The 24,213-nt window shown below is 37.5% G+C and overlaps 1 protein-coding gene across 10 annotated transcripts in view; it reads right to left on the reverse strand.

Moving 5' to 3' along the window:
- The window catches only part of LOC6048682 (rab11 family-interacting protein 4B), a 182,010-nt gene that overhangs the window by 102,363 nt on the left and 55,434 nt on the right, over positions 1 to 24,213 (reverse strand). For 3 of the 10 annotated variants that reach the window (XM_038251558.1, XM_038251552.1, XM_038251554.1), the window contains 3 exons: positions 16,537 to 16,672; positions 16,224 to 16,301; positions 15,882 to 15,929 (listed from right to left, as the gene is read on the reverse strand). In XM_038251558.1, the coding sequence (XP_038107486.1) occupies positions 15,882 to 15,929; positions 16,224 to 16,301; positions 16,537 to 16,672 (262 nt within the window). The other 7 variants (XM_038251556.1, XM_038251557.1, XM_038251562.1 and 4 more) reach the window with 7 other exon arrangements.

Here is a 24,213-nt window from a genome sequence, read left to right on the forward strand (position 1 = left end):
AATGGTATGTAAATATTCAAACAGCTGTAACTTTTGAGTGAATTTTCTGATCAATTTGGTGTCTTCGGCAAAGTTGTAGATAATGTTGAGGACTTTTGAGGAAAAAATAGGTACACGGAAAAAAAATGCAGATTTTTTTATCAACTTTTTTTTTACTAAAACTCAATTTCCCGAAATACGTATTTTTTTGATTTTCGAGATTTTTTGATATGTTTTAGGGGACAAAAATCTGCAACTTTTGAGCCATACAGAAACATGGTCAAAAAATCTGCCGCCGAGTTATGATTTTTTGAAAAAATAGTGATTTTTTGAAAAAATAGTGATTTTTTGAAAAAATCGAAGTTTTATGCAAAAACAAATTTGATGTTATTTTTTAATGAAAAATTCAATTTGCAATCGAAAAGTACTTTATAGATTTTTTGATAAAGGGCTCCGTTTTCAAGATATAGCCACCGAAAGTTTGATTTTAGCGAAATATTTGCAGTTTTTCAATTTTTAAAAATAGTGACCATGAGTGACCATTTCTAAAAATATTTTTTTTGAAAAGTCCAGAAAATTTGCTATAAAATTGTCTAAGAGACATTGAAGATTGGACCTCGGATTGTTAAGATACAGCGGCTTAAAGAAAAAGAAACACGAAAATTGAAGTTTTCTAAATCTCACCAAAACAACCCACCATTTTCTAATGACGATATCTCAGCAACTAATGGTCCGATTTTCAATGTTAAAACATTCGTAAAATTTTCCGATCTTTTCGAAAAAATATTTTAAAATTTTTTAAATCAAGACTTACATTTTAAAAGGGCCAAACATTGAATATAACGCCCATTTAAAATGCTAGTCTATTTTTAGAAATGGTCACTCTTGGTCACTATTTTTAAAAATTGAAAAACTGCAAATATTTCGCTAAAATCAAACTTTCGGTGGTTATATCTTGAAAACGGAGCCCTTTATCAAAAAATCTATAAAGTACATTTCGATTGCAAATTTAATTTTGCATTAAAAAATAATGTCAAACTTGTTTTTGCATGAAACCTCGATTTTTTCCAAAAATCACTATTTTTTTCAAAAATTCATAACTCGGCGGCAGATTTTTCGACCATGTTTCTGTATGGCTCAAAAGTTGCGGATTTTTGTCCCCTAACACATATATAAAAAAACTCGAAAATCAAAAAATACGTATTTTGGAAAATTGAGTTTTAGTAAAAAAAAAGTTGATAAAAAAATCTGCAATTTTTTTTTCCGTGTACCTATTTTTTTCTCAAAAGTCCTCAACAATACCTACAACTTTGCCGAAGACACCAAATTGATCAGAAAATTCACTCAAAAGTTACAGCTGTTTGAATATTTACATACCATTTGTATGGACAGCAGCCAAAATTGTATGGAGACTTGTATGGGTGAACCAATGACGCAAAATAGCTTATTTGGTCATAGGGAAGGCCCCCACAAAGTTTGAGTCAAATAAAAAAATACAAAAAATAAAAATGGTCGAAATCGGCCGATTTCGTAGAGAGTTGCTCTTTTAAGTTTAATAAAAAATGAATCAAAATTGGTCAAGGATTTATTGGTCTTAATAATTAGATCAGCATTATTTTGACGCAGATACCGTCAAACTTTTTTTTAGTTTTATGTATTATCCTTGGCAAGATATTTTAACATTCTGCGGTTCTAGAGAGCGTCAGTCTGGCTACTGCGCAAAGTGCGGCGGTCTGTTCTGAACTGTTGGTTGGCTGCGACTATAAAGCGCACTTCGATCAGCGCAACGCATTTTACGATCACGTGTCACTTCAAGGTACCAATAACCAGCATTACATCCCGAGCATGCTTTGCTTATTTCAGATTTTTTGCAGCCACGTGACTTATTCAGATATGAAATCAAGCATGTTGATCGAGCATGTCACCAATTGAGCCTACTAAGGGACCTCTGCGATTTCCGCAACGGCGGGATACGATCGCAGCGGAATGATATTTAATCCTGATACCCGCAATACGACTTTTCCATAAAAACATGTCTTTTTGTCGCAGAGTAATTTTTTAAATGTTGTTTCAAAAAGTAACGACAATTCTCGGACTAAACGACAAGAGTCACCGTATTTGTCAAACCAAAAAATAAAGAACGAGTGAAGCATTGGTTTCTTGAAAAACGTTGATGCAAGATTAAAATTCGGCTATTCCGAAAAACGCATTTTATTGTGTTAATCACCAAATTTTCGTCAAGGCAAAAAGCCGCTTGGGTTTTCGCAAAATAAAATTAATATCTATTTTTGTAATAAAATGAAATTAATTGAAATGATTTAAAAAAAAAATACAGGCCAACGCTGAAATTTAATGTTATCGCAGTTTTAGTTGACTTTTCCCGTTTTTGTATTTTTTTCGTTTTTGAATGTGACGCGTTGAAAACCCTAGATTTTATTTTCAAAAAATCATATCATGGAATCCTGATAGATAATGAACATCGCCATTTTTTTAGTATGTTACTTGAAATTTCCCGAGTACTCAGATACAAATATTTTCAGACATAAGCTCTTTGGTTCAGACACGGTCAAAACGGCATTTAAAGTTTTCATAAGACTTTTTCAAATCGTAGCTTAGATTTTTTCGAACTCCTAACCTATTTTCCTTGAAAGGATAATTTACCACCTTTCATTTGCGTCCAAGACAGCTAAAATCAGTTGAAATGAGGCGAAGTTATGATTTTTTTTAAATGTGTTTTTGGAGAAAATCGACGAAAATTACACTTTTTTTTTAAATCTTATATGAAATTGCTGCATGTATAGTTGTATAACCCCATACTAAAATTGAAGAAATTGAATAATAGTGAATTTCCTGCGAAAGAATAAATTTGTAAATCTCGGGTACAAAAGATATTATTCCATACTAAGAAGCCAGGCGCCTCCATGGTTTAATTTTGAGAGAGAGAAAAATAATGGAGGCGCTTGGCTTCTTAGAATGATTTCATAGCATTTATCTCCGGAAGTTGTAACTGCCATCAACAAATTCCATTCAAATAATATACGAAATATACGTAATATACGAAAATAAAACTGTACCAAAAGGATAAACTCCGTGACTTTGTTAGACTTAGTAAAAAAGTTGAAAGCTTTTTCAAAAACTTTTAACTTGAAATTGTTAATCATTATGCTTGAAATTTGATAAAAAAAATTCTTCACTAGGATTGCTTGAATCTCTCGGCCATACACGTTCCGGACATGAAAAAACAACTTTATTCTCTTTTTCTCTGCATCGTCCTGTACCAATTAATTTAGGTTTACAGCGATAAATATCCGGCAAAGTCCTAAAGCCACATAATCCCTCAGGTAATTAAGGCTAAGAAGTGATCAGACTTTCGACCACATACGCAAGTAGATTTCGCCGCTTCACTAAACCAATCATTCTGAGAATTGATACGGATTCTAGAACAGTGTGCACATTTTGGTTTCAATTTTGATGCGCTCCAATAACTACTAACAGCTACTAAATACCTTAGCCCAAATTGCTTCCCAACATCTCATTGCTCCATCTTCGAGCAAGCCTATCCTCATCAAAATATGAAAAAAAATAACTTATTAACCCCCTCTTCTTCCCCGCTAGCACGTGTTCAACCGCGATAGAAAGGAATCCGCGCGAGCTGCGCGCTCTAACCCAAAGTTTGTAAACAAAACCCATCGCGCGCACCCAGCTCTCTTCAAAAGCCACGCGTACTTGGACCTCACAGTTCGCGGCAAAAGCTACGACCTGCAGCAACAGTCAACTCCACTCCACATAACCATCAACAACTAGCAATAGTTTGGAGCCCCTCGCGAAAGTGTACAGCGGGCCCTGTATTAGCACGTAACCGCGCGTAGTTCGCGGTATACACACGGTGGACTTCATAATCAAATTAGTTAGGTTAGAAATAATACACATCACACATTTTATCGACCAACCGCGAGCGGGCGAGTTCGTTTTGTTTTGTACGTTTCACTGACTTTCAAAGGCCTTCACTGTCTGTGGGCGTGCAATGGCACAATAACATCCAATCCAAAACCCCGCTAATCCGATTCTACCTGGCGGTGGCGACTGATTACATGATGGAGAACAACATGACATGGCGCGACATGTAGCGTTTCATCACGGGGACATCCGGCAAAGCGTTGAGTTGAGACTTATCAAAAGGACGAACGCCCACGGAGTGCTGCTTCCAAGTGAGACCACTCAAGGACACAAGTGTTGCACAAAAGAACCATAACAACACCACCTATATGGAAACATCACTCAACCGAAATAGCAGAACCAACAGTAGTACAACAGCAGTACCAGTAGCAGTTGTTGTATCTGGTTTGTGCAAGCCACGTGTGACGAAACAGAGCAGAGATAGATTCTAGCTTATACAAACTTTCGAGCGTTATTGTACACCATGAGCTTGTACAGATTATCCATGGTGGTAGAGAATCGCCGACGGGCACAACACTTGAGCGTTGACGGCCGTAGTTAGTTTTGATTAGTGACCTCCTGTCAAGACGATGCTCAGCAAAGTGGTTAGCTCTTAAGGTTAGCAATCATTCACTACTTGGGAAACAAGATATCCTCGGGGCACTACTAACTTCTTGGCGCTCAATACACCGTTATCAACCGAGCAGCTGATCACCAACACTACAGAACTACAAGCCGTACACCTCGTGAATCAATCCGGCTATACGTCAGCGCAGCGCTACCAAGGTACACACTCTGTACCAATTGCGACACTTATCCAATTATGTTCACACCAAACCAAAACTACAAACACCAACAATCTTCTCAGAGAGGGGTGGTTGTCACCTAGATGGATGCACTTTCAACGATCTCGGCTCCAGGTGAATCATTCGTACGAAACTTCTTCTCCGCACACAACTCTTCCAAGTCTTCACCGTTCTTCGATACTTGTTTGGTTTCCGTTCACCGCTGCTCAAAACCTCGAAACTGCACCCGCTTCACTGCCGGATGATGATATCATTTCTTCATCCCCTCGAGAAATACACACACACGCGGGGGAGTCTGCGAGAAATTTTCCCAGATATCTGGACCACCGCCACTTAACGCCACCGGCCTATGACTTTACCCTTGACGGTCCCGAGAACACGTCACGTCACGCGAAAGGTGTCACACACTGCTTAGATATCAACGAAGAACGGACGGGCGCACGAGCGACTGACATGAACTACGGCGGCACGACAACTGACATAGTACGGGCCGTGCTACCTTTGGGTCGGAGTCGTGGTTGTAGGGACTACCAGCACAACGGCGCAACGACGTGTGTGTGTGGATACAAGTCGGGTTCATGCTACAGCATACATACAGAGAGACAGCGCGGATGGAAGACAGTGATGGGTGAATTAATTAGGACGTGAATGAAAGATTCATAGGAATCGTTTGATGAACTAGTTTTTTGCAATTCCTTCGTGAAACTACTTACTTTTCCTGTCATTCTTGAACGACGAAATAGCCTACTTTTCTGTACCAAAATTAACAGAATCGAATAGCAACACTTTTCAAAATAAATGCTGAAAAGTTCTACTTTTCAACACTGAAAGGAAATCCACTTTTCAACATTTTTTTTATTTAAACGATTTATTTCAATTCGCAATTCGCAATTTTCAGTGTAAGAACGGGCCTTGACCGATCTTATGCACCAGGTTCCCGACGAACACGCACTGCCCTTACACCTACATCTTACCCTTGCTCTGAGTCAGTACGAGCAACACGCTAGAACACGCTTTGAGTGTTCGTGCCAGGCATGCACACCTTCTTTTCCGGTTACGCATTTTAACTCGGCCGGGGGTGGTACATTACGTAGGGTTTGATGTAAGTATAAGCGCCTAACCATTTATAGTGTGCCTATCAACTTTCATTAAAGCAAAAACTGTTTTATTTTTTGTTTGAATTCAAAAACTTGTTGTTATTCTACTGTGTATTGTTTTCTCCTGAAATCTTGCCTAGTGTTGAATCGTGTTTATATGTTGCTATTTCTTTTGTCGCGGTGTTTTGTTACATTTTTGGTCCTAAGCATTTTAGAAAAGTTTTTCAAAAGTACAATAGTAATATTTGTGTTAATCCTTTAATCATTCCATAAATTGAGTAAGGGCTCGAACCTCACTTGCTTAAGAAAAAGGTAAAGATTCAAAACAATGGGCAGTGAAAGAAATATACTATGTAAAGAATCAATAGTAAAACAAAGATAGTGATTTATGTAGTAGATGTAGAAATAAATAATAAGTAATAAATAGAGTAGATTGTATTAAGGACAACTTATAGGGCAGACGAAATTATTCAAATAGATATATAAAGAAAAGGCAAATGATAAACAGAATTGACATTGCTACCAAATTAAGGGAAAACTGACAGTTTGTTACGCAGTATTAGTTAGTCAAATATAGTTGAGAGTTAAGAGAATCAAGAGTTAATAAATCAAAACCAAAATGGTAAACAGAAGAATTAGTGAAGAAGTACGAATCAGTAGAGCAAAATAAAAACAGGAGATAGATGGTAGCTGGAAATGGAAAGGAGAGAAACCCCGTTCTGCGACGTTCAGGTACATCCACAGCAGTTGACTCAACATACTGCGAATCAAAACAATACCGTCTACAATCACAAATTACTTCCCTTTCCCACATTGTCGCGCCCCTTTCTTTTAGCCGTCTCGACTCTGACCCGCGGTGGTCAAAGGTTTACGATCCGTTTCCACAGGCCACCAGCTAGGTCATCATGAAAACCAAGCCAACGTGGAGGTAAGAAAATAGGACACTCGCAAGGAACCAGAGCTATACTGTTCTGATCAAGATAATTCGAATGATCTAACAGAACTACGGATGTAGTTAGTTACGCTCCTTCCAGGATGTTCCTTACGTGGACGTCAACCGAAGAGCACGCAACAAGGTCAGTGCCATTGCATGCTCTTAGGTATCAATCCTTGGCCTGCTTTTTTATTTAAACGATTTATTGACAAAATACATGAAAATATGCAAAAAGAAGATTTTTCCAGCACTAGCCGTACATTTATCCAACGACGTTCATCGAGTTAGATAAAAACGAAGAGTACTGAAAAAAACAAGTTTTGCAACGAGTTCCATACAACATTTTTTGCACTTCCGAAAAACACCCATTGAGTGAAATTTTAAGTTGAATTTTCATGTATTTTGTCAATAAATCGTTTAAATAAAAAAAATGTTGAAAAGTCTTACTTTTCAAAACAAGTGCTGAAAAGTTCAACTTTTCAGCACCCATTTCAGTGCTGAAAAGTAGAACTTTTCTGCATTTATTTTGAAAAGTGTTGCTATTCGATTCTGTTATTTTTGGTACAGAAAAGTAGACTATTTCGTCGTTCAAGAATGACAGGAAAAGTAAGTAGTTCCACGACGGAATTGCAAAATAGTAGTTTATGCAACAAGTTGCAAATTTAATCGAAAAGTAGAACTTTTCAGCATTTTTTTTTTTTGAAAAGTGTTGCTATTCGATTCTGCCAATTTTGGTACAGAAAAGTAGACTATTTCATCGTTCAAGAATGACAGGAAAAGAAAGTAGTTTCACGACGGAATTGCAAAAACTTTCCCATACAAATTTGAATCGCTTTGCGGAAAGCCGGGTCAAAACCAATCGCTCCCAAATTTCGGGGGTTGTTTGGTTGCCCAAATCGAACTGGAAAATGCCTGTTCTGATTGAATTAGTTCATTTTGAAATTTTCCCATACAACTTCAAGCAATAAACTCTAATAAACATAATTTTCTTGTCATTGTAGATCTCATTCGAGCGCTGAACTTTTCAGAATCCATTTTAGTTTAGTTCATCTTTTTTGCATTTTTTCTATCTTAAATTGCCCTTACCTTATATCTGCAACTTTACTGATGACACCAAATGTATCAAAAACTTCGTTCTCAAGATACAGATTTTCGAATATTTACACACCCAAAATTCAGAGTCGAGATAATCGTTCTCTCAAAATTTATTGAGGGCTCAGTGCCAAAATCGATAGAATAATGGTACCAACTCACACCATCATAACAAATGAATTCATTCGTTAGTTGAATCAATAAATTTCCAACAAGTGTCATACATCGACTTCTGACTTTTCCTTGGTCACCAAGCTGTGGTGGCCGAGGCAGCTAAGTCATTGGATTGGTTTGTCAAAGGTCTCTGGTTCGATTCCCGTTGTCGACATTTTTGGTTTTTTGTTTGACGGATGAACTTTTTTTGCAAATGATCCTCGAGAGAATAGTTCTATCGCCCATCTCGAGCTGTGTTCTCTGCGTCCGTGAATGGTACTACTATTCTCTCGACTCGAGACCATCATTCTCTCGGACTAGCGCTGCCAGTTTTGGGTGCAGTATGTAAAAAAAGTATTTACACCCCTTGGGCACTATGCACATTTTGTGATGAAACATGTAACAATTTAAAGTTTGACAGAAACCTAGTACTACGTTTTGTTCAGAAACTCAACCGAACATTTTGCTACAAAAAGCTCATGAAAAGATGTTTTCTATAAAAAGTTATATAACAAATACTATTACAAAAATAAAAAAGATGCAAAACAAAATTAACATAAACAAAGTTATTTGTTGACAAATCACCATGAATCCAGTCTTCCAACTCCAAATAGGCATCCTTGACTGATTTAAAAAAAATTTTAGACATTTAGTTAAATTGAAAGTTTGCAAAATTAAGTTTAGATAAGTTTTATATAGAATTTCCAGAGTTATATAAACTTTTATACTAAGTAGTTAGTAAACTTTATATTCAATCCAAATTATTTTTTTAATCAGTCACAGATGCCTATTTGGAGTTGGAAGACTGGATTTATGGTGATTTGTCAACAAAAATACTTTATTTATATTAATTTTTCGAAAGGTGTACAAACTTTTTTTGCACCTTTTTTTTATTTTTGTAATTGTGTTTGTTATATAACTTTTTATAGAAAACATCTTTTCATGAGCTTTTTGTAGCAAAATGTTCGGCATGAGTTTCTGAACAAAACGTAGTACTAGGTTTCTGTCAAACTTTAAATTGTTACATGTTTCATCACAAAATGTGCATAGTGCCCAAGGGGTGTAAATACTTTTTTTACATACGGTAGATACCATTTTTGTATGGGAAACTGTTTAATTTATATGCATTTATTATACAAATTGGATTTATTCTTTGGTCATAGCCACAAAGGCAAAATGATAATTACAAAAAATGATGATTGAAAATTTCAAGAATTGCTCATGTTTAAATTCATAATAAGATTTCTTCAAACTAGTCTTCATACCAATTTAAAGGATACAAATGCGCTAAGTTTTTTTTTTCTTTTGAATCTTCATATTTAGTATGGGTTTCCTAATCGATTGAATGTCTTTGACAAAGTTGTTAGATATGAACTAATTTTTTCATCTATAATTAAAAGAAAGTAAAAAAATCAAATCATTTTTTCATTGTTTAATTTTTTGTTGACAAAAAACGAATTTCTTTTGACAAGCCATGATTTAAAAAAATGGTTGTTGAAAATGCAACAATTCCACGAATCTTTATTTATGAAAATTAAATATTTTGAAAACTCTCCACATAATCCTTTTAAGCTAATTTGCATAATTTGCGATGCATTTAAAATCCTACTGTGAAAATAATAAAATGAAGTAAATAAAATTAACTTTGTTACATTAAAACGTATTTTGCATTTTCTGCTTTCTTTTACTTTAATTATTCTTCAATTATCTGTAATTCCGCGGGAACGATGATGATATTTATAAAAATTCAGATGAAAAATATATATATATTTTTTAAGAATTAATGTAAAATACCTATAAAACGTTACTTAATCCACCTTTAGGTGGTTGGTGCCTTCCTCACATTCATAAAGTGAATACACTACACAGCGTATAAATAACACTTTTTTATCAAAATATCTGAGATCAGGCCTCAAAAAAAGTGTATTGAGAACACTAAAGTACTTATAACTTTTGATAGGGTTGTCAGATCTTCAATCTTTTGGGCTCGTTGGAAAGGTCTTTTGATTACCTATACAACGGTGGGTCGCATAATAGATCCGGACAACTTTTTCATCAAAATATTCGAGATCCGGCCTAAAAAAAGTGTATAAATAACACTTAAGTGCTCATAACTTTTGATGGGGTTGTCAGATCTTCAATCTTTTGAACGCGTTGAAAGGTCTTTCAAATACCTTTCTAACAATATGACCGTTTTTTTTTTCTTACAAAAACCACCCTTTTTACAATCTTCCGAAGTTTAGCTAAAATCGTTTTTTTAAGCATAACTTTTGAAGTACTTTTCTAAACTTCATGATATTAACTAGGGTTTTGTGGGACCCCGAGACGGATCGAATGAGACCAAAACAGTCTAAATCGGTTCAGCCAGTCCGGAGATAATCGAGTGCATATTTTTGGGTGCACGGACTCACATCCAGACACACGCACAGACATTTGTTCAGAATTTGATTCTGAGTCGATAGGTATACGTGAAGGTGGGTCTAGGAGGTCGAATAAAGAAGTTCATTTTTCGAGTGATTTTATAGCCTTTCCTCATTGAGGTGAGGAAGGCAAAAACTTTTCAAAAAGATATCCTAACTTTTTTACTTGTCACTGTAACTCTCTGTCAGAAATGCTAAGCTAGAAGGCGCAGGCATGGTCTATGTATGCGCGCGCGACGAGTTAGTCGCGTGATTTCATGGAAATCACCTCTCTCCCAGCTCGTGCCCAAGCGCGATGTGCACGCTTCGGAATCTGGTTGTTCATTCCTGACTGCCTGTACCAAGTAGAGTGGACGACCAGAATTCAGTCACGATGAATCTCGTGGAGTTTGTGACCCGGTGGTTCGTACCCGTAGAACTGGTGAAAGAGAAGAAGTTGAAGTTTTTTCTGCACACGCGATGACGTCACATTTGCGACAACAGGTCGCACAAGGTTCTTCGGACCTCTCGGAGAGGGGCTTGAGAAACTACGGGTCACCAAATGGGGGGTCATCGTGGAGCAGGTTTGTCGCGAATTTTTGAAGACAACAACAACAACTCCATTTGTGGTCGTCAAGCCGTCAGCGTTTGAAGATTTGTTGCTGACCATACCGGATTCCCCATAGAAACCCATGTCACGTCTCTACGTATGGTAATTGTAACTATTGTCGTCGACTTTAGCTAGACGTGGTTGTGTTTGTGTAATATACAAACAAAAAAACACAAACCGCACAGGTATGCCATACCAGCATGCCAACATGAAAGAGACCAACTCTTCTGTTTGATGTGGAAGTCACGTTGCAGCCACACACAAATACAGGTTTCCAGATCCAGCTGATGAAGTTGACGACAGCATGTTGATGCAACATCTGAAGAGTTGCCCCAGCTAAGGAACATACGGAACCAGCAGCGGCAGCGAGACTTGGTGGGAAGAGTTGCTCGACCTGAATGGAGACGAGATTGATTAACACGCCAAGCTCGAGCCGGTATGTTGTGCGAAGTATGCAAACAGCAGAAAAACATGTCACATTTTGCGGTATGTAGCGGCATTTTTCAGCCACTTGAGAAAAGAAAAAAAAACTTGGATGGGGAACAGGAAGTGACACGACGAGAAAATTGCCAACCCCAACGACAACCACCACACAAGCCATCACAGCTAAGTGGTCCTTCAATTTTTCGCTGAAGTCTGACTTTGGCGCCAGCAGCCAAGAAAGCAACACAAGCGCATTATCGTCAACGATTACACCCCTGAGGGGGGAGGAGGACTTCCGAAAATTATTTTTCCATTACGTTGGCGGTGAACAAAGGAAGGTCAGCTTCAGGTGGCCCCACAACGTTTTGTTCAAATTTCCTATGATTTTCCCCGTCATCGAAGACGGTTTGGAGCGGTAGCTAAGTCTTCAAAGGGGACCGAGTTTTCTCAAGCAGATGTAAAGAAAATAACTAGTAACGGGCAGCAGCTACTGTGTGGAGTAGACGACGAAATGACCAAATTTAAGGCCCCAAAGTGGACGAAAAGAGAAATTGACCACCATCAAGCCGATGACGAACGACAACGTTGAGGAATGGTAAACAACATCTGATAAACGTGACATTGGTAGTTTAGCGAAAGGGAGCGTTCATGAATGGTTTGCTGATAGTTTTTAAAAACATTTGTAACATTTTGTAACAAATAAGTAAATAAATTTCGTAAAATAATCACGCAACTTTAGTATGATTTCCAAGTAGCCGTATGTAATCTATGGACGCACCCTTCCAAAGGTAAACAAAAAAGGTGCACCCAAACCGTTTAACCGGGGTGAAATTGATTCCCGATAAGAGATGCTTTCCTTTGTCTGGCCGAAAGATGTCGCTTTACTTGCAGCGGTTGGTGATTGATGGAACCAATTCGGTGGATCGACGAGATGGTAGGTTGAAGATTACCACCACCACTATAATGGAAGGTTATGTCACCGATTTTATTGCCGGAGGAGCATGGCAGCTCGCGTTTGGAGAAAGGGTCTTTGTTTTTTTTTTGTAGGGAAAGGAAAATTGGCGTGAGAAGAGTAACTTAAGATTATTACAGTAAACTTGTTCCTTTATCAAAACAATTTTTGAAACCTTCTAAATCATTTAATTGAAAAAGAAAGATTTTCATTTTATTCAACTGATGATGGGGAAATATGCTCTAGAAAATACATTGAAAGAAACTATCATAGTGGTTTTCTAAACATTTCTCTACATTTTTTCTTTTTTGAGAGACATAACCAGTTCCTTTTTAATGAAATCAATTTGTACACATCCACATCAAAATTCTGTGTAAAAATTTGATAAAACCAGTTTATTTTCACGATATATTTAATTCCTTACAATAAAAACCAAATACATGAAAAAATCTGTAATCACTCTAAACTCTAAGTTACAAATACCAGCAAAGACAAAAGTTTGTTTTATTTTTATTTAAGGATTAAAAAAATATTTATTTAGTGTTATTTGCAATCTTTGGAAACAAAACGAAAATTCCAAATATCATGAAAAGTATCGAAATAGTTATTGAAAAAAATCTTTACAATTTAAAAAAAATCACATACGAATATGATAAATTGCAACATTCATGAAATTTTCCGATCTTTTCGAAACAATATTTTGATTTTTTTTTTTCAATAAAGACTATCATTTCAAAAGGGAGTAATATTGAATGTTTGGCCCTTTTGACATGTTAGTCTTGATTCAAAGAAATTCAAAATATTGATTTCGAAAAGATCGGGTAATTTCACGAATGTTTCATATTTTAACATTGAAAAACCACATTAGAAAATGAAGGATTATTTGGGTGAGACTTAAAAAAGGGTAATTCTCCGCCAACTCACACAGCAGTTGCCCCGACCCCTCTTCGATTTGCGTGAAACTTTGTCCTAAGGGGTAACTTTTGTCCCTGATCACGAATCCGAGGTCCGTTTTTTGATATCTCGTGACGGAGAGGCGGTACGACCCCTTTCATTTTTGAACATGCGAAAAAAGAGGTGTTTTTCAATAATTTGCAGCCTGAAACGGTGATGAGATAGAAATTTGGTGTCAAAGGGACTTTTATGTAAAATTAGACGCCCGATTTGATGGCGTACTCAGAATTCCGAAAAAACGTATTTTTCATCGAAAAAAACACTAAAAATGTTTTAAAAATTCTCCCATTTTCCGTTACTCGAATGTAAAAATTTTTGGAACATGTCATTTTATGGGAAATTTAATGTACTTTTCGAATCTACATTGTCCCAGAAGGGTCATTTTTTCATTTAGAACAAAATTTTTCATTTTAAAATTTCGCGTTTTTTCTAACTTTGCAGGGTTATTTTTTAGAGTGTAACAATGTTCTACAAAGTTGTAGAGCAGACAATTACAAAAATTTTGATATATAGACATAAGAGGTTTGCTTATAAACATCACGAGATATCGCGATTTTACGAAAAAAAAGTTTTGAAAAAGTTGGTCATCATCGATCATGGCCGTTCATGGTCACCCGCGACAGACACGGACAACGAAACAAAGAGAAACGCAAAAAGTAACTTTTTCAAAACTTTTTTTCGTAAAATCGCGATAACTCGTGATGTTTATAAGCAAACCCCTTATGTCTATATATCAAAATTTTTGTAATTGTCTGCTCTACAACTTTGTAGAACATTGGTACACTCTAAAAAATAACCCTGCAAAGTTAGAAAAAACACGAAATTTTAAAATGAAAAATTTTGTTCTAAATGAAAAAATGACCCTTCTGGGACAATGTAGATTCGAAAAGTACATTAAATTTCCCATAAAATGACATGTTCCAAATTTTTTTACATTCGAGTAACGGAAAATGGGAGAATTTTTAAAACATTTTTAGTGTTTTTTCGATGAAAAATACGTTTTTTCGGAATTCTGAGTACGCCATCAAATCGGGCGTCTAATTTTACATAAAAGTCCCTTCGACACCAAATTTCTATCTCATCACCGTTTCAGGCTGCAAATTATTGAAAAACACCTCTTTTTTCGCATGTTCAAAAATGGAAGAGGTCGTACCGCCCCTCCGTCACGAGATATCAAAAAACGGACCTCGGATTCGTGATCAGGGACAAAAGTTACCCCTTAGGACTAAGTTTCACGCAAATCGAAGAGGGGTCGGGGCAACTTTTCCCGATTTCGTGTGAGTTGGTAGAGAATTACCCAAAAACATTTTTCCTGTTTCTTTTTCTTTTATCCGCAGTATCTCAGCAACCAGTGGTCCAATCTTCAATGTTTCTTAGACGAAATGGTAGGAAATTTTCTGAACTTTTGAAAAACAATATTTTCAGGAATGGACAATCATGGACAATATCTAAAAAAAACTGAATTTTTCAGCCAAAATTTAACTTTGAATGGCTATATTTTGAAAACGGTGCACCTAATCAAAAAACTTGTGAAGGTTCAAATTCGATTTTAAATTAAAAAAATAGTAAAAAAAAATTAAGTACAAAATTTTAATTTAAAAAAAGATCAATATTTAAAAAAAAGTCATAACTCGCCGGCAAAATTTTGGTCCATACCAATGGCTTAAAAGATGCGATGGCATAAAAGATGCGGGGTTTTGACCCCTAAAACATACAAAAAATTTGAAAAATAAAAAAATACTGATTTTGGGAAATTGATTTTTTGTGAAAAAAAATCCAGAGTTTTTTTTAAAGGTCCTATAAGCTATTGTCTTTCATATGTTTATAGGACCTTATCAAAAAGTCTCTAGAAATGAACACTGCTGTAAAAGAATTAACATCTGCCAAAATTGTATGGAGATTTGTATGGGTGAACCAATGACACAAAACGGTTCACAAAGTTTGAGCCAAATCAAAAAATACAAAAAAAAAATATTGTAAAAATTACTATAATACTGATTATTGAGAAATGGGTTTAGTCATTCGGAAATAAGGAGTAGGTATGAGTAGTTTGAAAAAGGAGTATTCAAACTAAATTTGAGTCAGAACAAATAACAGCTTAAACATGCTGATTTTAAGCAGAATTTTCGATATAATTTTTTTGAAAACTTTTCTTTTATAATTATGATTGATTTCACATGTTGAAATAAAGCAAATATATCAATTTGGATTGCTTTGCTTACATCAATCTGGAAATATAATGATATAAAACTTGTGTGCATGTTGCCTTTGTTTAGATGATATCCATTCCAAGACAATTTTAATTTAAATGATTTTTTTTCGGATCCAACAACATAACGGAATATTAGCCAAACCTAATCACTCACTAATCTAGAAAAGCCAACACCATAAATTAACGAGCAAATTAAATCCCAAAACCACACACAGAAATCAAACTAAATAAATCAAAACAAACAACAAAAAAAGAGCAAACCGGGAGAATAAAACCGAGCAAATAAAAGCAAACCGAAAAAACAGTAAATAAAAAAAAAGAGTCGTTCGCTTACTGTCTCATCGAGCCCCATCGTCTGTTTGGCAGATTATCATTATTTTGGCTGAAAGTAGATGAACAAAGTGAGCATGAATACCTACATGTGAGAATGAACTTGATCGTGGTGGGGAGATTGGTGCAAAATAATGAATGAATCGTCGTGCAAAATGAACGAAAGCAAACTCGATCAAAGTCGGGGTTTGCACATTGGAAACGAACCTCAAACAGAGAGGAGCTTTTTCATTGGACTGTGCGAGGAGAATGGAAAAGGTGGCTTTCCAGTGCAGTGAATGAATGAATGAATGAATGGTGGTGCTTTTGGGGAAAGAAAACAGTAAATAATGAACATGTTGCATACCTCTTAGGCGCACCGCGTAAGCTCATGCGGCTCCATGTGTGTCGGGTGATGCCGTTGGTATTGATATTGTTATTTTCTCTACGCGACGGGACGACGGGTTTTTGGAAAAATCGGAAAAGAAAACAAATTTGGCGCAAACGAATGCAGAAAACAGAAGAGAGTAAAATTAAATCGAAGAGTTTTCCACTGGGTTTTATAATTTGGGGCGAAAATAGACTCGCTGAATCGGCAAAAGGCTAAATAAAAGTCGAATTTAGGGACCAGCAATCGAACCTTGCTGGATTTGAGAGGAGATCCCGTGTGCGATACATACCCGTTGGGAGTGGAGTTGAGTGTGGGGGCCAGCTCCAGGTCCACACCTCCGTTTTCCGAAATAGAGATGTCATTGTCACCGTAGCACTCGAACGATTCGCCGTCTGACAGAGAGGAGCACTGCGACTTGGGTGCGTCTGCAAAATAAAAGGAACAAGATATTCTCAACATTAGTCATAACAACGAACGAAACTCACAAAAATCAGCAAAGCATTAAATTAAACGAGCTAATAATTTGACCACCTAACATTGACCCCTGCGAGAAAAACGGTTCCACTTGCTGCACAAATCCATTTTAGCGGTCGTCGTCAATTTTTGCGACCCACTCTCGACAACGCCAATAATGAAGCCATCAACTCACAAAAATAGACTCGTAAAAATCTGCCATTATTCGCGCCAACAGTGACCACCGTTGATCAGCCGTTTCGCATTCAATTAGCGCCGCCGCAAAAAATCTTACGAAAAAAAACTGCCTTTAATTGAGCCGATCTCGTGTACATATGTGCATTTTCACTTTCGATGGTGATACGTGATTTATTTTTTTGTATTGTTTCACTATTTCTCAAGCGATGAATCAAATTATGGTCCATTAGCGAAAATGTGTGCGAAAACTGGAGTGAATCGGCGGAATTCGATTGCAGCTGATCAGTTGGTGCTAATTTTGCTGCAACAGGCGGTGCTCTTTAAGAGTAAATGATCGTATGCATTAAATTATTTTGGAGTGAAAAAGTTGATGCTTGACGATCCATCCTGGTGGTCGTAAGTTACGTGTTTCAAACATGCACCCAAAGATGAAGAATTCTCTGTATCAAGATTAATTAACATCTTCACAAATTTATTTTTTAAATTTTTCAAAATGTTTGACAATTTTTTTCCATAGCGGAAAAAAATGCGTAGAGGCATAGTCTGTTGATTAATTTTCTAAAACATATACGAAATGTTAGTGAAAAACATCATTTATGTTGGGAAGGAATATTTCGGTTCTTTTGAGCCACACTGTTGATTTTCAGTAATGCTATGCTAAAAGCTAAATGTAGTTTATTAGTGTTTGCCCATACAATTCAACAGTACAATTCTTACATCGGTCACCCAATTTCCTTGCAGGTTCCAACAAATTATTCGCAATGCTGCCGTACGATCTCGCCCCGCTAGCAGATTCTAACCACCAACCTCGTCGTTCACCTGATACGATCGTACCCAAACAGCGCTTAGTTCACTTAGTGGAAAGTTTAGGATAAATACTAAAATTCGTTAACCCAATAAGTTCAACTTACTTAATCAATCCAGACTACATGAATTATTAATCAAACTAATTCAAATCGTGCCCTCTTACCGGAAACTTTAACAAACACTTTTCGCGCAGTGATATATTTCACTTACTCTTTTCACCTGAGGATTGTTTTGATTTTAACCATCGTTTCTATCCGCCGTCAAACCAGCTGTCAGAAGAAAGCTGATGACAACATCAACAGAAGACGCGTTGCTCTTCGCATCTTGCCGGGGGGTATTCGGGGACTGCACGCGCTGCTTCGTAACATACCCCGACCCGTTATGCTGGTCCGGACCTTCCGGGTCAGGCTTACACGCCTCAAAATCGAAGCGCACCAGTTGCACTGTTGGTTGCTTCTTAAATTCAGCCGACGTCTGCCTACCAACATTTTGTACTTTTTTGCATCCCACATAATGCACCACACCTTTGTGATCTCCAACATCACTCAACACGATTTCTTCCAAGCTCTTTGCTTCTGCATTCGACGATGCTTGACACATTCGACCACCCGCGAAGTCGCAGGATACGCTGCTCTTCAACGGTCTTTCTGAGCTCATGGTGTGACCCACTGGAAATAGCTCGTCTTCTTCACATTCAGCAGATTGATCCGGCTCCCGGCGCTCCTTCAACCAGGATCTAGATCTCAGGGTCACCGGATCTCCAGATCGGCGGTCTTGATACTGGCGTACACACCACATCTGGGTGTCGTGATCCTCGATGCTCGGCCCGTTTGAGTTCTTCTCCATTGACGATCTCTCGGGCTGGCGATCGGTGACTACGCGAATTCCGGATGTCCCACGACGTTCTGGCTGATCCGACTGTTCCTGTTGGCCATGCGCGTACTCGTCCAGCTTTCGCATTGTACCTAACCGCCTGCTATACAAGACATCGTCTTTGCCGACCTTGTCCTCCTGATCTCCAATCTCTTCGGCGCAAATTGTTTGTTGTAACCACCGGTCCCACCGGTTCGTCGTCACACCGTCAACCTGCGCCTTCGTTGGAAAGACTGTTTCGTAGTCCCTCCTGCCCGATACATTGGTGTACCTCCACCTAACGATTCCGCATCGCGAATCGCTTCGTCGAGTTTTTGGTGTGCGTGACGCTGGTTCTTCACTCATCACACACCACCGCTCCATCAGCAACAAACTCGGTCGTTCGAATTCTTCCGTGTGCACGTACAACTTCTTCTTTCCTGCTTTCAACCCTATCACCATCTTGTCAACACCTGAATATCCACACCTCCGAAAAGTGTTGATAAACGTGCTGCTTGTGTGTGACTGGTCAAACCGATTCACTGTTCCATCTACTGTCATTCCACAGTTAAGAAGTTGCCACGATCCTTCGTGGCAGCCTCTGGTAGATTCTGACAACGCGTTGCTATGCGACGGCTGACATGTAGGCTCCGGTGGAAGTTGTTGCTCCTGGTCTAAGGCTTGTTGCCCTGGAGAAGTCCTCTGTAGTGGCTTTCCTTTTGCTTGCCCTGAGGGTTCTCCATGCTTCAACTTTAGCTGTCCTGATTTCAACCGTACCTTGTCCACATCCTCATCATGTCCGCCCAGCAGTATGCACGATTCCGCTTGTTCCGGACGGCCGGAGTCTTTGGACGTTTGCAGTGAAGCGTCCTGATACACCAGATCGTTCGCAAATGAGTTCCCGGAAATGATATTCGGGAAAGTTGGTATCTCAGCAGATAGAGTGTTTGTGGCAGATGCAAGATTGAGACTACTTTCCGATCCAGTTAGTACAGCCGTTTCCGCAAAGCAAACTTCTAACGAGAGCTCCTCAGATTCGCAATCCCAAGAAAAACTTGCCAACGCGCGATCTGAACCGGATGTGCCCGCTGGTGGCTCCATGTCGACCACCCTAGCGCCTGATCCTGATTCCGCCACGAAAAGTTTCTCCAGAACAACGTTCGTCGTCTCCGCTAGTTCCGCCTTCGTACTTCCGACCTTGTACCTCCGTACCCGATCTAGCAACTCATCCTTCATGCTCTCCTCGTCCTGCTCCTCTCCAGCCTTGATACTGTTCCCGGCCACAACTTCGTCACGCAATCGCAGGCTATTGTAGCGCATCTCCCACTCCATCTCAAACTTTCTGCGATCCTCTTCGTAATCGTGATCGATTCGAGCTTGCATTTCGCTCAGTTCCTGCCGCCTCTTTTGTAACGTTTCCTGCACGGCTAATAGCTGCTGCTTCAGGCCAGCCACACGTCTACGGGATCTCGTACTCTCCGCTCCGATTTTCTCCTCAGACATCTGTCGGTCAAGGAAACCTACGAAAGTGTGTTCCGGTAAGGCTCTGCTGCTGATGAATTCGCGATCGTTGTTGAACCCCGACCAGTGTAGAGGGCGCTCGAACTTCCCGTCCGGATCATGTTCAGCGCAGCTCTGGCCGGGATAACTTTGACTAGGGCCGCACGACATCATTTTTGGCGATCTTTTAGTTTATGTTGGGAAGGAATATTTCGGTTCTTTTGAGCCACACTGTTGATTTTCAGTAATGCTATGCTAAAAGCTAAATGTAGTTTATTAGTGTTTGCCCATACAATTCAACAGTACAATTCTTACATCGGTCACCCAATTTCCTTGCAGGTTCCAACAAATTATTCGCAATGCTGCCGTACGATCTCGCCCCGCTAGCAGATTCTAACCACCAACCTCGTCGTTCACCTGATACGATCGTACCCAAACAGCGCTTAGTTCACTTAGTGGAAAGTTTAGGATAAATACTAAAATTCGTTAACCCAATAAGTTCAACTTACTTAATCAATCCAGACTACATGAATTATTAATCAAACTAATTCAAATCGTGCCCTCTTACCGGAAACTTTAACAAACACTTTTCGCGCAGTGATATATTTCACTTACTCTTTTCACCTGAGGATTGTTTTGATTTTAACCATCGTTTCTATCCGCCGTCAAACCAGCTGTCAGAAGAAAGCTGATGACAACATCAACAGAAGACGCGTTGCTCTTCGCATCTTGCCGGGGGGTATTCGGGGACTGCACGCGCTGCTTCGTAACACAAAGTGTAATACAAAAATTAAAGCGGTCAGCCCTACTTCATTGTGTTAACCACAGAGAGGATTCGATGAACGGATTTAAAGATCCAAAAAACCTTTAAAATCTTAAAATTTCTCGCATTTTCGTAAAATTATTAAAAACTTTATCTACCCTATACCCTTTCAGGCTTGATGAGTCATTTATAACCCAAAAATTAAAATTTTCAAGGGTAGCCTATAATTTTTGTATGGTGATCATTTTCTCATCATAAACAAAAAAAATATTTTTTTGAAAATTCTGGTCTGGAAGGGTTTATGTACTAGGTGTATTCCTCATATTTATACTTTATCATCAATTCCCCACGAAAACAGCAAGATTAGAAAAAAAAAGTTTTCCGATCAGGCCCAAATTGGTTTTAGGGTTTTATGGTCAAAATAATTAGACCCGTTTTTTTGTTTTATTTGGCCTTTACGGTGACCTAAACCGTGTTAGGGTAGTCCAAAAAATACAATTTTCATATCTAATCTAATCTAATCAGCCATTCTTTTGTAAGCATCGTGAAGAATGTCGGGGCGATTTCTTTCAACATCTTTCTTTTCACAACGGCCAGGCCAACTGCTTAAAGTGAACTGCAAAGATATTTCGTTGAAATTGATTGAGTTTGAGCCCGAATGGTCAAATAACAAAACCGTCCAATGAATTGCCATTTTCTTCGATTTTTACAAAAAAAAAACACATTTTTTTACAAAATTATAACTCTGCCATTTAAACCGATTTTAGCTATTTTGTCGAATCAAAAATTTAGCCAATTTTTCTGGAACCATTTTTCTGGTTATGTCGAACCAATTTTCTATAATGAAAAACTTGATTTCTCCTGTTTATTTATTTTTTTTTGTGCTAGCATATCTTGTAGTTTATTTATTAAATTTCAGACGAATTTTTATTCCTCCAATTTGCTATTTTTATAACTTTTCATTAGACCGTTGCAAATATTTTTCAAAATTTATGTCTCCCCTTCCCCCCTTTCGAAATTAATTCCAAAAATCTGGAGGCAAAAACAAATGTCCGAGAGCTTCAAAATTTTAATGAAAATAGAAAAAAATGCATTTTTTTGCATTGACTGGACAGGTGTAGGAGAGAGTGGGGAGACTTGATCCCCGGGGACACTTGATCCCAAGCCTATATGTCGTCAGCATGTGGGTAGAAAAATTAGCTTTGTTCTAGAACATTGTGCGAAATTGACTAAAACTCATTGTAGAAAACAGAGAAAAAAATTTAAAAAATATTTATATTGAGTTAAACACATTTTTCTAAAAAGTACTGCATAAAACCTCCAAGAGATCTTTTTTCTTTGTTTTTGATATGGGTAGAAAACATTCAAAATTTATTCTAAAACATAATTTTTATACACAAATTGTTTGATAAACTTATAAACTCCAAAACCCATACGCATTTGACGTTAAATTTATCGTCATACTATTTTTAGAATCAATTGTTTAAAAAAGAGCGTCTAGAGAGACTTGATCCCTGCATTTTACAGTCACTGGAATCAGCCTCAAGCTTAATTAATTGGGCTGGGTTTTCGTAGTTTCCTTTAGTATAGTTGTACATAACTTACTGCAGTTTGAACCATTTTTCAAAAGTTTTGTAAACAAAAATTACCAGCTTTTGTAAACATGCTCAATTTTGGTCTAAAAAAGGATATTTTAAGTTTTTGAATATTTTACATAATAAACTTGTTATATTTTGAACACAAACGTACAGGTTTTATGTGAAATTTCTGTAACTTACAGAAAATAAAAAAAAATTGATGAATACGAAACATTTTGCTTAAGATTTCTTCAAAATGTTGAAAGGAGGATCAAGTTACCGCTAACATTTTGAAAATGCCTGTTCAAAATATTGTTTTAAAACGCTTGGCATGATTCGAAGAGTTCATCTTATGAAATACTCTTATCAGCCAAACCAAGTTGAATGTTTAAGAGGCAGTATTTGTAGATTCTGCTCGGTTTGTTCTAGAGGTCGTATCGAGGTGCTCCGATTTGGATGAAACTTTCAGGGTTTGTTTGTCTATACATGAGATGAACTCATGTCAAATATGAGCCCTCTACGACAAAGGGAAGTGGGTTAAAACGGGCATTGAAGTTTGAGGTCCAAAACACATGAAAAATCTTAAAATTGCTCGCATTTCCGCAAAACTTCATCAATTCCAACTCTCTTAGATGCATTCGAATGGTCTTTTGAAGCCCTTCAAAATGTGCTATAGACATCCAGGATTGGTTTGACTTTTTCTCATAGCTTTTGCAAATAACTGTTAAAAATGGATTTTTTTAAAACCTTAATAACTTTTGGCAACAGCCTCCAACACCCATACTCCCACAGGTCAAAAGTTAGGGAATTTCATGGACTATAAGCCTACGGTATTAACTTTTTGGCCAATCGCAGTTTTTCTCAAAGTTTTACTATTTTTCTAGAACAAACATTTTACAACGTTAGTTTTTGCCCTGTAGGCCTCCATAGCGGCACTTTTTGGTCTCAATTTTGTCATATTCGGAATCCTCGGACAATTTCACGTATGTTCGAAGTATTGGAGTTGTAATTTTGATTTAAAGAATAATTAAATAAAACATTTTTGAAAAAAGAAATAGATCTTATTTACCCTGTGTTCAATACGTCAAATGCTGTATCAAGTAGGCGAAAACTTGTTTTACCCCTAATCCGAAAAAATGCTAAATAATATTTTAATTAATTCCATTTAGGCTTTTTTCCAATCAAATTCAAAATTCCAATACTTCTAACTTACGTGAAATTGTCCGAGGATTCCGAATATGACAAAATTGAGATCAAAAAGTGCCGCTATGGAGGCCTACAGGGCAAAAACTAACGTTGTAAAATGATTGTTCTACAAAAATCCTAAAACTATGAGAAAAACTGCAATTGGCCAAAAAGTTAATACCGTAGGCTTATAGTCCATGAAATTCCCTAACTTTTGACCTATGGGAGTATGGGTGTTGGAGGCTGTTGCCAAAAGTTATTAAGGTTTTAAAAAAATCCATTTTTAACAGTAATTTGCAAAAGCTATGAGAAAAAGTCAAACCAATCCTGGATGTCTATAGCACATTTTGAAGGGCTTCAAAAGACCATTCGAATGCATCTAAGAGAGTTGGAACTAATGAATTTTAGCGGAAATGTGAGCAATTTTAAGATTTTTTATGTTTTTTCGACCTCAAACTTCAATGCCCGTTTTAACCCACTTCCCTTTGTCGTAGAGGGCTCATATTTGACATGAGTTCATCTCATGTATAGACAAACAAACCCTGAAAGTTTCATCCAAATCGGAGCACCTCGATACGACCTGTTTCACATCGGTGAAAAACTCGCTCTTAAGCTTTCAATTCATGCAAAA

The sequence above is a fragment of the Culex quinquefasciatus genome, chromosome 2, assembly GCF_015732765.1.
Source record: "Culex quinquefasciatus strain JHB chromosome 2, VPISU_Cqui_1.0_pri_paternal, whole genome shotgun sequence".
Lineage (NCBI taxonomy): Eukaryota > Metazoa > Arthropoda > Insecta > Diptera > Culicidae > Culex > Culex quinquefasciatus.